General features: G+C 44.4%; 1 protein-coding gene and 1 long non-coding RNA gene across 7 annotated transcripts; one reads left to right on the plus strand and one right to left on the minus strand.

Moving 5' to 3' along the window:
* Window positions 1–2,131: 2,131 nt before the first annotated feature.
* Window positions 2,132–13,312, minus strand: LOC125527362. 5 transcript variants are annotated; one of them, XR_007292069.1, is made up of 6 exons: window positions 13,202–13,312; window positions 13,021–13,084; window positions 10,906–11,092; window positions 4,001–4,598; window positions 2,600–3,766; window positions 2,132–2,526 (listed from the first exon to the last, which is right to left on the minus strand). It is a non-coding gene; the product is annotated as an uncharacterized LOC125527362 (long non-coding RNA). The 5 variants fall into 5 exon arrangements; XR_007292068.1 differs by having other exon boundaries at window positions 13,195–13,312; XR_007292084.1 differs by having other exon boundaries at window positions 2,600–3,194; window positions 3,271–3,766; window positions 13,021–13,303.
* Window positions 4,605–9,751, plus strand: LOC125527344. 2 transcript variants are annotated; one of them, XM_048691879.1, is made up of 3 exons: window positions 4,605–5,123; window positions 5,873–5,981; window positions 8,964–9,751. In XM_048691879.1, the coding sequence occupies exons 1-2, from the start codon at window positions 4,699–4,701 to the stop codon at window positions 5,967–5,969; spliced, it is 522 nt and encodes a 173-aa protein (XP_048547836.1). In that variant the 5' UTR covers window positions 4,605–4,698; the 3' UTR covers window positions 5,970–5,981; window positions 8,964–9,751. The 2 variants fall into 2 exon arrangements, with proteins under 2 accessions (XP_048547836.1, XP_048547830.1); XM_048691873.1 differs by lacking the exon at window positions 8,964–9,751 and adding an exon at window positions 8,301–8,586.
* Window positions 13,313–17,681: the final 4,369 nt, after the last annotated feature.

Genomic DNA, 17,681 nt, shown 5'->3' on the forward strand with positions numbered 1-17,681 from the left:
TAGTGAACGAAAGAGTAGGAGCATGCGGTGAATATGTATTTATTGGCATCTATCTTAAGCCCTTGTCGGTTCTAAATGGCACCAGGGCAAGAACAAGTAGGTCTTTTTATACTGATGAATCTAACTACCTGAATTTTTATAAAGATAAAATTCAATTAGGTGATCTAGCATTCAGAGTACTTGTATTTAGAGGATCAAATATGAATCCCCATTTTATCTAAAAATATATGAATCACCAGTTCACCACAAACGTCGACAATAACCAGGCAACCCCTCCCCCCCACCCACCCCTCCCGCTCACGTGTGGCTCCCGTGTGGGCAGCCCAAAGAAACCCTAGCCACTGCCGGCTCCTCCACCCCTTGTCCTCCTAATCCTCCAGCTGCCGCATGAGGGCGGCGCCGACACCGATAGGGACAGTTTCTTCCTCCTCTTGTCTGAGCGTGGCGTCGCAGGGCGCGACCTGGCGACGGGGACTCGTGCGCGACTAGCGGTGGCACAGTGTGGTGAAGTGGATGGCTAGTCATCCGGGGAATCCGCCGCTGCTATCCATGGGAGCTCATGCGCCAGATCTGGCTCTCTGGGGCGGTGGCTACCTCGGACGGTAGTCCAATGACTGTAACCGCGGGACGACAAAGCGACGCAAAGGTGCTGGGAAGCACAGTGCTCTGCTGGGCAGGTGGCCTGGGTGTGCTGCCTTGCTCGGTCTGGACAGATCCTCTGCTCCAGATCTGGCTACTAGGGCAGCAGCTCGCGCGACCGTCAGCCATCGGGGTTGCGGCTGGGGAGGGGGGTCTACTAGTGAACCTATTTCTTTGAGATGAGCTATGATCAAATTCTGTTGCTTTGGCTGTTCGTTAAAGATATTTGTTTTGAGCTCGGGTGTGTCCGCATGTGCTAGGTTTGAGAGCATGGACAACTCACCCCTCAGATCGTGCCAAACGAGGTAGACAGTCCGTCACAACATCGTCACCCACTTGGACCCCCACAAAGTTAGTCCAAATTTCTGGCCAGTCCGGCACCCCTCAAATCCTGTCTATGAGTGGGTGAAAATTGAGACACCGGTGCAGGCGTGTCCGCTACATCGGATTTGACAGGCTGGACGCCACCCAAATCGTGTTCAACCTAGCTCACCACATCGGATTCGACAGGCTGGACACAATCCAAATCGTGTCCAACCTACCTCAGGCTTGCCCTCTTCCTTTCCTCTCTTCTGCCTCATCCGCATTATCCCTTCCTAACTCTGCCACCACCCTACCTTTGTCGTTGTCCCCAACCTACAGTGCTGGCATCGCCGTTCGTGCCCCCACCCTAGTACGTCCTACTCATTTGGACATACACCTTGTTCTCTGTGTGTTCGATGAAATGTCCGAAATATTATTTTTACATTTTTTTCACTCATTTTTAGGCAGATGATGTATTTGTCACATGATGACTGAGAACAAGGACCTTGATGAATTCATATACAAAGAGTTAATTGATATCAACCTGCAGCCATATTAAATGCTTTAAAAATATATTATTTTAAACTATAACTTCAATTTTAACATGTCATATATAAAATTTGATTAGAAAAATGTATAGAATTTGAATATAATATTATTTTACCTGTTAACCATTTTAAAAAATGCCATTTAGGAGCATATGACTATCTTTCTTTCGTATCTAGTGAAGATCTAGATTGGAAATGAACACCTTAGCAAAACTAGTTTGGAGAGACGAAACAAACCATTTATAACCACACATGCACACCTCAGCAAAACATTACCCCCCGGGGGGAGGGGGGGGACTGGGATCAGGCGCCATGCCTGCAGCATGTCACGCCGCAACATGCATCCTCCCATCCGCCCTCTAATCTCCATCCAATGTTCCACAGCGATCCAAGGCAAAAAAATCCCAGGCGATCAGACTACACAGGCGAAATGCATTAGACTACTGTTTTCAGAGTTTGTTTAATAGAATCACCAACTTTTCAATCATTATACAGTACAAACAGCAGCTATATTTTTTTTTTACCTAATTTGCATAAATTAAATTTTAAACTTAGCTATAAAAAACAAAAAAACTGTATGCAAACATCAGTCATATAGTAACAAAAACAGCAGTAATTTAACAATACAAATTAAGTACCACTTGATTGAAATTCAGTACCACTTGCTTGTAATTCAAAAGCTCGATATATTCAAATTCAGTACCACTTGCTTGTACACTTAGGCTACAAAATACTAATATAGTTAACCCCATACTACTATAGTTAACCATATCCAAAATACTATCTAACAAGTTCCATGCTAGAACAGATAATCATCATCATCACCATCATGTACAAAATATTATCTAAGGAGCTTCCATGCTAGAACAGATTATCATGGTCAGCCGTCAAGAGCTGGGTGAAACTCATAATACTATTGCACTCTTGAAGCACCAAATTTACTTTGTTGTTGTCATACTTCTCCACTTCTACTTAAGGCTGCACACCATCTTTTATCTTTTTTCTTTTGTTGCACACCATCCTTCTTCCTTTGTGGCTGAGAACAAAAATCACTGTAATTAGTTAACAAATGAGCAATAACAACATATCATGTACCAATTGCAACATACCTTTTCTCCCTGTTTTGTTGGTCCTTTAGTTACTCTGTGCTTCCTCTTGAGTAACTATCAAGCCAATTTTCCTTTCTCCTTAAGTTCTTTGACTGAACCTCTTTTTTCTTCAGTCGTGTAGATCTAAGCAACTCATCTACTTGCTGCACATTTGGGTCAACATTCTCTTTGTCTTTACATAGTTCATTCATGGCACTAGTGGATGCATTGAGTAAATCATGTATATGCGGAGCGACGGAATCAAGTGCATTATCCAATAGAATACAACATTGTGGAGAGTTGGCTGCTTTTTGTGACATTTTGTGAAATTTATGAGACAAATCCTTGTATCGAAGTTCAGCTTTCATTTTTTGGATTTTCTACCACATTCCTTCCTTGTCTATCTTGTATACTTCCATTGCGAGCTTCTCTAGTCCATCTCTTCAAGACATAATGTGCCGGCAATGTCTTTATGTTCATCAAATCAAGCACTTTTAGACCATATGCACACAAGATTACTGTCCTATTGAACATCCCACAACTACATGAAACCGTTTTGGTCAAAGGATCACCTATCACTATGTGCTCCTCCTCAAACTGTAAATCTCCATGCAACCTCGCAATAGCAACAACAAATCTGTTATTTCCATCCAATACTCTACAACATGCAGCCGTTGATCTTTCATACTCACCTTGGAAAGCCTAAAAAATAATCAGAGTGTATACTTCGCTTGCTTCCACCAACATAGGAGTCTTCATCTTAATTATTGGTATATTCTTTATTGCATCGAATTCCAATTCTAATTCAGCTCTTCTTTTTACTGCCACTGTCCTCTCAAAATGCATCAAGAATCGAAGAATATGAAAATCTGATTTCAAATGATTTTGCAATGCATTGTTGAAGCTCTCACTTAATTGTGTACTTCTCACTCCCAAGCTAAAGACATCTCTCATATAACATTCAGCCCATTTTTCTTCCACCTTGTAGATACTATCTAACCAAGTTTGCTTATGCACTCATATTGGAAAACGCTTCTTCAAATGCTACCTTGTCTTCTTTTCCTCACATCAAAGCCGATGTGACCCCCATAATTTACCCAAAACTCCCAAGCCTCTTCCGAATCTCTGAACTTCATACCAACTTTGGGTGTCCTCTTTCCAATTTTTGCCATTGCACAACATTCAATTCTGCCAAACGAAAACAAAGTATATAAATTAGTGGACTGCAATCTTTGTCATTGTTGCAAACTCATAGAACTACACATAATTTAACTTGTTTTGGTGCAGCGGTGATATTGATGCAAAGTCATAGAACTACACATATTATCAGCTAATTCTGAAACCAAACTAAACCCAAACCGTGCTAACTCTGAACCCAAACTGCACAGGCATCAAACTGATGTGAGGAAGAGGAGAGGCGACCTGGGAAATCGGACGTGGCGGTCAGGGTGTGGCTCCTCCATGGACCGCGGCGGCATGTCGCTGCTTCCCAGCACACGACAACGCTCTTATGGTTCCCCGGCGACTTGGCGGAGCTGGTTCCCGCAGGAGCTCGGCGGCGCTGATTACCGTCGCGGCGAGGCGTAGCACTTCACTGGCGCGGCGGCGCGACCCTGCAGGTCCTCCTTGGCGGCGGCGCTGCCCTGCCTGTCCTCTGCGGCGGCAACGCTCGGTGCCAATCTCCCATTTTCTCCGCCACAAATTGGTTCCGAGCGGGCAGACCACCATGATTTGGTCCAAGCCTGTGTAGTTTATCGTCTGGAAATATATTTTTTTGCCTTGGATCACTGTGGAACGTTGGATGGAGATTGGAGGGCGGATGGGAGGTCGCATGTCGCAGTGTGACATGCCGTGGGCATGTCACCTGATCCCCAGTCCGGGGGGGGGGGGGGCCGAATTTCTCATCTTATGCCGAGCGATAGAGACCGGGGGGGGGGGGGGGGATTTCTCATCTTATGCCGAGAGATAGAGACACACCTTAGCTGAGGTTACCATCGACGAGCGTGAGAAGAAGGATAAGCTGCAACAAAAATGAGGATGTCATGTTGAAATAAAGAATGTGACCTATTGGGTCTCGAGTCGTGATTATTGGGTTAAGGGCGTCTCATATTTTTTCTACAATGCACGACCTATTACTATTATTACCAAAAAAAAAGAGCATGTTCGGGTTTAATCTTGTTAGTAGAGTATATATAACAAATACATTCACTAAAAAGATACAGTGCACTACAACAAATACATTTTCCAGCCGTGTCACCTTCCCCACCAGCTTTTACCAAATTTCCCGACGCGAGAGCGAGAGACCTACTTTCCCCTCGTCTCAGGCCATGGCTCTTAGGGTTTCCACCCTGCCCGTCGCCGCCGTCGGCCGCGCCGGCAACTACACCGTGCACGGCATCACGGAGAGCCCGGGGGGCATCTGGGACGGCCTCACCATCGTCGGCATCGTCGTCACCGGAGTACTCCTCCGCCGTCGCCTTCGCAGCTGGAGCAGGCACCTGTTCTCTGGTTCCCGGCCCCATGACCCCCAGCACCGAGACCTAAGGTCCGATTCCCCCCGATCCCCTTCTTCCTTCACCACGCGATTTCTGCTCGCGAATCTCGGAAGGTTTGCGCTGAGATTTCTCAGCGTATGGTGGGTTTGCTGCGCCGGTTAGCTAGATCTTCGGCTTTGGTAGGTTTCTCCTTACTCGTGAAGCTGATTTGGAAAGTAGGGTCGGTTTATGCCAACGACCGACCCGCCAAATCAGGGGCGCGTCGATATTTTTGACCAAGGATTCGCTGCCCTTGTTTCGTATGCACCAATAACTGCCAGCCACGATCCTCGAATTTGGTATATATTTAGCACTTGCTGGTTTTGTTTTAACCAATTTTAGGGTAGGATAGTTTTACTTGGAAAGTTGGAATAGCATATACAGTATCAGGTAGCTCGTGTGTTCTCTTCTGTTCACTGTGTGAGGTTTCTCCACCAATGTTGATCTGACTATACCTATACATGCTGTGATAAATTCTGGATTTTGTGTGTTTTCTCCTTCTCCGGTAGCTGGTTTTGGGGCAGGTTTGCTTCTGTATCATCACGTTATTCGTACCAAAATAAATCGCTCTTGTTTTCTGGAGTGCAGAGCCGCATATTGTTTCATCTGATGGGGTTCCTGACATTTTCCCCTCGTTTTTATTGAATTGTAGCGTTATCTGTTATGTTTGAATCATGGCAGAATATGTCAGTTCTGCTCCGCCGGCATTTAAGGACGGGCATTGCTTCACCCATTCGAGTTGACCTTATTCTTCGTGTAGGGTGAGGGCCGACCGGGCTGAAAACAAGGGCAAACGTGAGCAGTGGGTGGAGACAAACCGCCGGTTTACCAAGAAGGCCGGGCAAGGGAACCGCTAAAAGCATCCCCAGGTAGTTCATACTTCAGTACCTGGATATGTGCATGATTGGACTGCAGTGCTCATGTTATTGATTAGGATGTCCTGTACACACCTGCTGTTAATTACTTATTTAGCAGTTTGCAAGTAATCCCGGACAGAGGGAGTATTTGATTAAGAATCTATCCTGCTGTATTTTTTTTAACGTTCCTGCTGTATTATTTCTAGGCTTGCAGTGTTGGTGTTTAGAAATCATTCATGATGTTTGGTGCTACCATTATATTGTTGGTAGGTTATTCGCTTGTCTGAAGCCCAAAGTGACAACTAATATATCATTACATGATGGGTGGAGTTGAATACGAGGTGCTACATATACATATTGTAGAGGATTCACGGTATAGAGTGGCAATACTTTGAGCGTGTAAGACGATTGTGTGCTTTTAGCCTTTTACTACTGATACAGAGAACATTTTCTGTGCTTTTAGCCTTGTTACTGCGAAAAATTATGCTTGCCTTACTGGTTGGCTTGGTCTGATATGTAAAGGAATTTGTGCTAGATACGTGAATGCCTTATGTTGGTCATTGTGCATAACCGGCAAAACCATCATGGTATGTGTATCAATGTATGATCATACTTTCAGCTGTGCTGCTTGTACCTGCATACAAGAAGCTATGCTATGCCCTAAGTCTCATGTCTTCTTGGAGAAACCTACTTTTATTTTTGACAATTTATTAAAGGTGTCCTTCTGGTACTCGCGCTAGACAATATAATAGTCATCTTACACATCCGGTCATTATGGCTGATTGCAGTTACGTTCTTCATATTTATGTATCTGAATTCTCAAGAAAAAATACACACTAATTGTTTGTTTTTAACATGGCCATCCTTTATAGACTTGGTTCTATGATAATAATAGCTATAAGTTGAGGTCTGCCTTGATGTTAGATGTATACATGGCAAAGGATTTCGGCGGCTTTACCTACAATCATTGTTAGTGCAGCATCATGCTCATTTTGGCTATATGTCAATAGGTGATACTGCCCTGCTGGATATAAGAGGAATAATATTCATATTTAAAATATCGACTGCTTGAAAAAAAAACACTAAGCTTCTCTCAGCCAATGTATGTGAACGAATATTATCTTTCATGTTGATTTGGTATAATTGAACAATGGGTTTAAATTATATTTGGTACATCTACCTTAATTCATGTTCGGTTATTATACTCAGCTCTACCAGTACTTGACACACTTGAATTGCCTATTCTGAGGTACTGGCATACTCCCCCTGTCCCAAAATAAGTGTCTCAACTTTGTGGGAACTGTAACCCCTGTTTGGAACTTAGGTTGGTTTAACTGTAAGCTAATTGTAACCTGTGTGTTGCTGCAGAGTTTAGTGCTCAAAATTGAGCTGTGGAATCATATTGTTCACTACTTGAAAGTACTCGGTCAACACTTGTGTTGTTTTTGTCTTGGTAGTGGTTCTTGCTTGCTTCTTTGCTCCCCAAAGAAATCGGTTGCTTTTCTCAGTGTTATCAAATTAGTGATAGCGCTGTTTCCACTGTGTTTCATTCCTCAGCTGCATATAACCTTTGCTGAGATAAATAATCTCTCTGCATCAGCATATCCACTGGGATGTTGGGAACTCATTAGCCATCTGTTTTCTGTATTGTCACTTTCAAACTAATTCTGTGCTTCTATCTTTTCTCGGTTTACTAGAGAGGAACATTGGCACAAGCTTAAGTTCTCTGATTTACCGTTTTACTGGCAATTAATAGGTGATCTTTACATAATGATTTTTTTGGCTCTTGATGCAAGTAAATCCAATGTGCATTGTGACTGTTTGATCTGTGCTAATTCCAAATAGTCCCAAATTGTTAATATTATGCTCAAAACTGAGAAAAGACAATGTAGTTCTCAGTTGTAAGTACTCCCTCCGTTCGGAATTACTTGTCTCGGATATGGATGTATCTAGAACTAAAATACGTCTAGATACATCCATTTCTACGACAAGTAATTCTGAATGGAGGGAGTACAACGATACTAAATCAGTCCGTCTCAATTTGAACATAGCGCGACAAAACTGTTATCTTGGTAGTAGGTATTCATCCTCAGTCTAGCTCAATCTGAAGAACAATGAGCCCCATCAAGACACTGTCCCAGTATTATTCTTATTCCACAAATTTTGTTGTTTAACTAGAAGTGCATTATGTTTGAATAGTAAATGGTCAAGCATTTCTCTAAAGGTTACTGTACCAGTTTGTTTTCTTGACTTGCTGCAGATCCATTAGCTCATTAATTTGTGCATTTGTCCAAAGTTACTGAGCATATTATACCTTTAATTTCTTCCCAGCCCAAAAGCTGGGGGTGGACATACGAGGGCGTACAGTGGTGACGGTGGCGACAAAAAGTGCGTGGAATAGAAATGATGCATGGTTGGAGAAACTTAATCATTTAGATCTGAGACTTGTGGCGACGGTGATTGGTGAACATAACGTTGGGTGACATCTGTTAATCTCAGACTTATGGTGGTTGGAGGAACTTCTGGAATTTTGATCAAATTATGGTGTCACATATTATCGGTGAACCTATTTCTTTGAGATGAGCTATATAATCAAATCCTGCTGCTTTGGTTCTCATCTTGCTCGTTAAAGGTATTTGTTTTGAGGTAGGGTGTGTTTGGTTCAAGGCATGGGATATAATGTAATGGTCTATCCTGCATTTTGACACATTTTGCGTTTCGTTTGGAAAGGAACTGGAACCCACCCATTCCTCAAAAAGAGAATATACCTCTTAGATCCGAAGCCCACACATTCCTTTGAATCTGTGGAATTACACTATTGCACCGCTCTTGCCTTAGAGAGCAAGACGGCAAGGAAGCCGGTGCAGACCTATGTGACATGGGTGTGTTCGTCGTGGTTGTTCTGCTCGATCTGCTCACTCCAACCTTTTCTTTCTTGCCTAAGAGTTTCATCTTCTTGGCTAGCCTTATCTTTTTGAACTTTTTCTTGGCTAGGTAGCTAACTTGCGCGGGCGAGAGAGGAAATGCAAACCAAAGAAAACAAATTGCTACAGGTTCTAAACTGCAATCAGCAAGTGTGTGTGTGGTAATGTCAGTCTGAACTCTGAAGAGTTGGTGCATGCGAGGCTCTCAGCTCGGAAGTGTGTGTGCTAATGTCAATTATTTATCATGCGGCTACTGATGTTGTGTGGTTGTGGTGTGATCCTGCCTAGTAGGATCGTTTAGTGGTGATGATAATGCTAAAAATACAATTATCCATACTGTAGTACAATTTGATTTTTGCTGAGAATTCAAATAATTGTTGATAAAAGTATACTAGTTATAAGAGGTAATCTCACAATTTTTATAGAGAGGTGACCTGAACAAAATTCATTCCGTTCCATCTTCCCAACAAAACACTTAAATGTAACCATTCCATTTCAACTAATTATCCCAACCAAACACAGGAACCAACCCAGTTCCAGTGGAATGGAATCATGACCCTCCATTACACTTCGTTTCCCACCATGTCGTCTTGAGGTGATGACTCAGTGCTGGTGGCTGAGCTCAGCTCATGTGCCTATGTCCATCGACGTGGTTTTCACATAATTCTCATCATGCAAACATAAAGTGGTATGCCCTGGTGCGGCGGTGCTTGGCCCGGGCACGGGGCTATATCTCGCTTATTGCGAGACATAGCCCACCCTGACCCTTAATGGGCCAACCCAACACTGTAGCTCCATGTAGTAGTATTGGTAAGGTTCTATGAACCGGTTCGAACCAGCCGGGTAGTTATTTGTCCTCTTTTGTTTCTATATATGTGTTTTCTTTGGTCTTTATTCTTTTTTGGTTTAATATTTCTATTTCCTTAAAAAATGCATGTAAACTTTATTAATACATGGCGTACATTTTAATATACACACACAACATTTTCAAATACATGATGAATATTTTTTAAATACATATTTGAACATTTTCTTCAAATAAATGTTAAACATTTTCAAATACACGTTGACCATTTTTTTAAAGGCTGCTGTGGGATGGTAGATCTGCCGTTGATTGGTGGTCAAAGTTGAACTATCAAACGGCTGGAAACAATCATGGCGGTGTGGACAGCCTGACAGTGTCCGCTCGTGCCTATTTTCTCTCCTGAATATTCTGTTGACAGCGTCCGCTCGTGCATATTTTCTCTCCTGAATATTCTGTTTCTACTCCCACTCTAGCTTTTGACATTTTTCCTATACCACTATTGAAATTGACATTTCTCTTTTGCCAATCTTAATTTTGAAAACACATCACAATTTTGAAAGCGATGGCTCAGGAACCTGTCTGTGGACGCGTGTGCCAGGATGCGCATCCACCATCACACCACCAGTCCACCACGAACCCACACCTTCGGTGTTGTACTTTGTCGACGTCCGCACAACCATGCCCGCCCGCCACACCCAGGTATGTGCAAGCAGTAGTGCTTCACAACATGGGAGTTGCACGCCACTTCAATCTACTAGGTGAGGAGGTAGCGATATTTTGGTGGCCGCGGCGGCGATAGAATAGCAACGACAGGCGAGAAAAGTCTGGGCTGCGGTAGGTGTTGGATATGACGGGCGACCATGGGTCAATTGGCTAAAAACGGTCAGCTTATATATAGGTATACAAAAAGAGTCAATTTTAGGAGTGGCATACATAAAATGGTCAAAAGGTAGATCTTCCATGGTAAAAAGGAAGACTGGGTATGAAACGGAAAACAAACAAAAAGATAGCTCCACGGTGCATATCATCTCAGGTGAGAGCAGATCTCACAGACCTGGAGTCACTTATATGTGACTAAAAAGGTGATATAAACAACAAGTGAAAACAACCAGAACATCACAGAACATATGTGTTAACCAAAGGAATACAAATAATTGAACTACCAAACTAGGTTGGAAATTGTACTGCATGGTAATAGCATGAGTACCTTTTTGCCGACACACCCCTCTGTTAACAAATTGACGCCGGGCTAATCGCCAACAGTTTTCATCTTGATATATCCATCACAAATATTCTGTAACCAGCATGCCGACGAGGACCTTTACCGCAGCACAAAAGCTTCGGTGACCAACGTGCTGCCGAATGGAGCGAAGTAACACTCCATCCTTATTTACCTTCAGAGGGGCAACAAATCAGGACAAAGAGAGAGAACACACCTAAATGAATTGGAGTTCTACTAATTGGCTCTCCTTAATCGCTAGGTGAATACACATTCTTAATTTGAGAAGAATGTCATGACAGTAAGGTGGACCGTCAGTCTGGAGAGGAAAAAGTAAAGGGGGTGGAGGAAAGACGCAAGAGAAACATTACAAGACACACATAATGCATTTTTTTAGGAATCACACATAATACTTTTGGGGTTAATAACTCGTCGACACAGAGGTAAAATGCACGCAACAATATTGCTTATATTATAGGGCGGGGACATATGAACTTCATTGTGGCTACACCAATGACTTCATTCCTACATACAAACATACTACTAAGTGTCCCGAAGTGACAGAAAGTACATGTTTAATAAGATTGATCACATTGTACCCTATTTAGTACTCAATTTTCCAATTTTTACACACCTGTGCAATTTAACCTGATCCTCACAAATGGAGCCCGCATGGATGGCAGATCTGGTTCGTGATTAGGTGCCACGGTGCAAATGTATCTTGTTTGGTGCTTCCCACGTGACCTGGAGCGATGCAACTTTGTAAGCCCAAACAAGCTAGCAAGCACCAACTGAGCCACCAATTTGCTGCCGTTATTTCTCCAGCAATTGCAACCGGTCACGCTGCTCTAGTCCACATGGGAAGAGTCCAGCAAGAGTACCGTTCGCCGGTGTTGCAAGTGGACCACACCATCTACCGATGCTACGACTAGTGATGCAAGATGCTGCAAGCCAGGATCGCCAGTGCTGCAAGCGAACCACACCGGTCACCAATGCTGTGACCAGAGATGTGTGATGCCGCGACAGCCAGGCACCACTACCTTCTTCAAGGGGGAGGGGGGTTGCAAGGTGACTGCCAATGAGCTTCCCCCTGCCAGAAGGCGATGTGGCTGATGATGATGCAACGGACAAACACAGTGATGCAAGTGGGATGCACCAATGCTACGCTTCTACGAGCGTGGCGAGAGATACTGCAAGGGGACATTTGGCACTGCTGCAAGGGTGGTGTCGCTGTGAGCCAAGCTAGTGGGAATGTGCTGATGCTACTACCAGGAGAAGCAGTCCTGCGGGCGTGATTAGAGGGGGACAAGGGAGGGTGACATGGAGTAGGAGGTGCGGGCAAGTAATACACAGGGGTGGACGATCCGATGATTACCATCAGCCTAATCCTACGGCGGGGGACATGGCCAATCAGCCACCCGATGCCTAGTGTCTCCCAAAAAAAATATACACCTGATGTTTTTGTCTGAAAAAATAACATGTTGGATTATAATTATTTTTGCGTACTAGCCATAGCCCGGGTACGAAGTTACCACTGACACTGAGGCTCTATTGCATAAAAGTATATTTCTGTAACAGCTCGCGGTTATGACTGCACCAAAGTTAATATCCAAATTATTCTTATAATTAATATATGTAGAGACAAAAAAAGGCAAATATAGTGTTGACAGCCAAAATGAGCGGATGAATATCACAACAAAGAATATGAACTATTCACAGCTAGATTTACTTTTATTATCGGATTAAATATGGAATTAAACTTTTCTGAAATTACAGGTTCATGTTGTATCAACATACCCCGCAACAAAAGGTCAACAAATTTTGGCCAATTTTTTCAAACTTCTATTGGTGCACCAAAGTCGGGTGGCTTGGAATCGATGCAGACAAAACATGTAGAGATAATAACCAATAAACACCTTAGCGCCGGATTTACTCAACAAACTAGCAGGCAGAATCCGCAATCGGACAAGAATACAACCAGGAATTCATGAACAAGTCTAGTTTATGCCTGACTATGAAATAGAGGGTAGTCTGTTCATGAGAAACAGAGAGGAGGAAATCTCTAAGAATCGCCATATAAAAGAAGAGGCAGAAATAACAGACCTTTATGGACTAACGATAGCGATCCTCCGGCAATTGCTGCGCCCCCGCCGGGGCAGAGAGAGATCTGCAGGATTGAAAAGAGGAATTAGGAACAGAAAACGTGAAGGATTAGCACGTCATAACCATGCAAGCACTTCTTGGGGAGAGAGGTAAATCTGCCCAAGAGAAGATTACAGGATACCACGGCGGATTCATCACGGCGGAAATAGACTAGGGTTCGTTCGTTCGTTCATGAGATCCGCATCGGGCCTGGATGGAGCGAGGGCGGAAGATAAGGGAAGGGGGTGGGGGGGGGGGGGGGGGGGGGAAGAGAAACGAGGCATTAGAAAACTGCCTGTACGTGAGCAGAACGCGGCTCCAGCCGAAACCAGCGGCTGCAGATGGGTCCGACCCCTTCGCGGGCCCGCGTTGTCAGCGTCCACGGGGTACGTGCGTCGGTTGGTTCGTCTCGAGGCTTCGTTCCGACCGAGGTGCGATCTGAGATCTGGGCCGCAATACCGGCACGGAAAGAAATTACGAGAGCCTCTGACGCAGCCGAGTAGTACTATTTGTGGACGGAACCGGCGGTGGCAGACAGGCAGGTCCCATCGGCCCTAGGACATTTTCTCGTACCAGGTGCGCGCGCGAGAGAGTTTTGCACGCGTTTTCTTCCTTTTCCCTATTTTTTTTTAATTTTGAGAACCGGCAGGTGTTCATTTTGAGGGAAAACCGCGTCATAACCATGCAAGCAAATCAGAGTTTTTTTTTGCGCATAAGCAAATTAGAGCATTGCTTACAAAAATTCTTCAGTTTTGCTAAGAGCATCTACAAGACTACAATCAGTTTAAAAATGAGCATCTGCAATGGCAAATCCGATCCCTCAAACGCCTGCGGACATTTTTTAGCACATTTGTGAATACTGATAGGTCAAGTCTCAATTTTTTCTTTTCACAACCGAACACCTTAGCTAGCATACCTCAAATCTGTACAAACTCATGCAACCACGTAAACAATGCATTAGACACATCGTCCGGCTACTACATCACCACATGCCATCGGACTACCAAAATTTGGCTTGTTTTGGCTGTGGCGGAGAAGATCATCCACGGCGCCCTTGCCCTTCCCAGCGTCATTGTCGTTCTTCTCGCGGAAGTACCGGTCAAATATACAGTAGGGATTGAGCTGAATCTGCTTGTTGCCAAAGCTATCCGACCCATCGTTGTCCTCCTTCTCCTTCTTGGGTGTCAGTCCGGCCATTGCACGCCTTCGCTAAACCGGGAGACATATATTGGGTTACTAAGGGCGACCCTTATACTGTGTGTTTGTGTATTTCCATGCCTTCGCTAATGGTCACAAAAGAATGATCTATTTTTAAGTTTGCAGTCGAAGCGGGGGTTCCTCTTGCATCAAGACGATATCATGAGACACATTTACGAGTACTATATTGCCTTGATGGGTACGACTGAGCCTAAATTGTTGGGCCTTCGCCATGGGACCAGGCGGACAAGGTGTTACATCACGAAAACAACGACATTAGTTCCTCCACGACCAATCACGACGATAAAGCGAGTGAGGCCTCCTCTCAACACACATGAAGAATACTAACTTGAACATGAACATAAGCATATTGGATCAATCGAGAATGATAACTCTAATCATAAAAGAGTTTATCCGTATCCCCGAGAACAATACAACTACTCAAACATAAAGGAGAGGGTCAAGATACAAGCCCGCATCGAGCCGGTGAACGGAGAAGGCACGTTGGAGATGGTGATGGTGGTGCCGGCGATGGTGGTGGTGATGATGGCGCTGGCGTGGCGGAGATGGCACCGGCACGAAGGCATGTGCTCACGGTATTGGAGCCTTCTCTTCTTCCCTTGATATTGTCCCACTTCTTTGGTGGTGAATGGAGCAGCAATGGAGATGAACTTGGATGTGTTTTTGATTAATGAGATGACGGAGGTGGCGGCTAGGGTTGGAGATGGTATATAGGGCGCCTCCTCGGTCTCCTTCATTGATGGTATGCATCCAAGGGCTCTAGATGAGATTTATCTGAAGGAAATATGCCCTAGAGGCAATAATAAAGTTGTTATTTATTTTTTCTTATATCATGATAAATTTTTATTATTCATGCTAGAATTGTATTAACCGGAAACTTAGTACATGTGTGAATACATAGACAAACAGAGTGTCCCTAGTATGCCTCTACTAGACTAGCTCGTTAATCAAAGATGGTTAAGTTTCCTAACCATAGACGTGTGTTGTCATTTGATGAATGGGATCACATCATTAGAGAATGATGTGATGGACAAGACCCATCCGTTAGCTTAGCATAATGATCGTTTAGTTTTATTGCTATTGCTTTCTTCATGACGTATACATGTTCCTTTGACTATGAGATAATGCAACTCCCGAATACCGGAGGAACACTTAGTGTGCTATCAAACGTCACAACGTAACTGGATGATTATAAAGATGCTCTACAGGTGTCTCCGATGGTGTTTGTTGAGTTGGCATAGATCGAGATTAGGATTTGTCACTCCGTATATCGGAGAGGTATCTCTGGGCCCTCTCGGTAATGCACATCACTACGAGCCTTGCAAGCAATGTGACTAATGAGTTAGTCACGGGATGATGCATTACTAAACGAGTAAAGAGACTTGCCGGTGACGAGATTGAACTAGGTATGATGATACCGACGATCGAATCTCGGGCAAGTAACATATCGATGACAAATGGAACAACGTATGTTGTTATGCGGTTTGACCGATAAAGATCTTCATAGAATATGTAGGAGCCAATATGAGCATCCAGGTTCCGCTATAGGTTATTGACCGGAGATGTGTCTCGGTCATGTCTACATAGTTCTCGAACCCGCAGGGTCCGCACGCTTAACGTTCGATGACGATTTGTATTATGAGTTATGTGTTTTGATGACCGAAGATTGTTTGGAGTCCCGAATGAGATCACGGACATGACGAGGAGTCTCGAAATAGTCAAGAGGTAAATATTCATATATTGGAAGGTTGCATTCGGACACCGGAATGGTTTCAGGAAGTTTCGGAGTACCGGGGGTCATCGGACCCCCCCCCCCCGGGAAGTTAATGGGCCAACATGGGCCTTAGTGGAGAAGAGAGAGCGTCGGCCAGGAGGTGGCGCGCACCCTCCTCCTTGCCAATCCGAATTGGACAAGGGGTGGGGGCACCGCCCCCTCCTTCCTTCCCTCCTTCTCCTAGTTGGAATAGGAAAGGGGGGAGGGCGAATCCTACTTGGACTAGGAGTCCAAGTAGGATTCCCCCCTATGGTGCGCCCCCCTTTGGCCGGCCTCCTCTTCGCCCCCTCCTTTATATACATGGGAGGGGGGCACCTCAAAGGTACACCAAGTCTTCTCTTAGCCATGTGCGGTGCCCCCTTCCACAGTTACACACCTCGGTCATATCATCATAGCGCTTAGCGCGAAGCCCTACGCCGGTAACTTCATCATCACCGTCAACACACCGTCATGCTGACGAAACTCTCCCTCGTCCTCAACTGGATCAAGAGCTTGAGGGACGTCATCGAGCTGAATGTGTGCTGAACACAGAGGTGGTGTACGTTCGGTGCTAGGATCGGTTGGATCACGAAGACGTTCGACTACATCAACCGCGTTAGTAATGCTTCTGCTTCCGGTCTACGAGGGTACGTGGACACACTCTCCCCTCTCGTTGCTATGCATCTCCTAGATAGGTCTTGCGTGATCGTAGGAAATTTTTTGAAATACTGCGTTCCCCAATATTATCCTCTCCCAAACCCTTACTTATCGTCCAAGGATCTCGTGGGAACAAGCGGGGACAAAAACGGTGAAGAATCCCGTATGAAAGGGCAACTTTCAGAGCGAGAATCAAGTAATACGCCCATGTGTGGTCGTATGGAACGTTATCGTTCATTTTGTCCTCATCCAGTGTTTTGGCCATCATTTGTTCATATGGACTCTGATTTTGACGCTGTTGGACTTGTTGGATTCATGAGAGCGATGCTGATTCATTTATGCTTTTATATTTTGATTTGGAACACTTCAGAAAAAACAACTTTTTTGCCTTCCGAAATGCCTAAGTATGGTATTGCAAGTCCTTTGTATTGAGTCCTCATCCTTGGTCCTTTTTATCGTGATTGGTCCTAGGTTGATCCAAAACACACGTGGACACAAGAAAACAGAGAAATTAATAAAACCAAATAAAATACTAAATATGCAATGCTCACAAGGAAAGTGTAAAAACTGATAAACACGCATAATGGACAACTATTTGGTTAAATGGGAGATAATATGTAAAGAGAACATGCAACAAATGAGCTCTAAAAATGCTATAAAATATAGAGCCATCACTCACCTCTGATGCTCTTACTGCTGCTTTCTGCCCCTGCTCGACCACCAAGCCATGTGTCCTCCCCCATGCTGCCCCTCATCACAAGTGGGTCACTGCACCGCATGCCATCGCCGGTGCAGCTCTGCAGGTCTGCCATTTTCCGGTGTTGTTGGATTCTACTGCCTAGCATCGTTGTTTGAAGATCGTCAGGAGGCCATCCTTGCTTCCCCTGCATCAACACCACCCATAGCTCCTGCGGCTCATCGGAAAATGATGGCAGTGTAACCATTTCTAGGTTTGGGGCGCGCTCTCGCTTCACAGGATGCTGGCTGTGAGCCG

This window comes from Triticum urartu, chromosome 1 (assembly GCF_003073215.2).
Source record: "Triticum urartu cultivar G1812 chromosome 1, Tu2.1, whole genome shotgun sequence".
Taxonomy (NCBI): domain Eukaryota; kingdom Viridiplantae; phylum Streptophyta; class Magnoliopsida; order Poales; family Poaceae; genus Triticum; species Triticum urartu.

What these genes read in the sequence shown, in the direction of transcription:
- LOC125527344 (XM_048691879.1), top strand. Translation starts at nt 4,699, where the DNA reads ATGCACGACCTATTACTATTATTACCAAAAAAAAAGAGCATGTTCGGG. An exon ending in CCCCAGCACCGAGACCTAAG is followed by an intron (nt 5,124 to 5,872) that starts GTCCGATTCCCC and finishes TTCTTCGTGTAG; the next exon opens with GGTGAGGGCCGACCGGGCTG.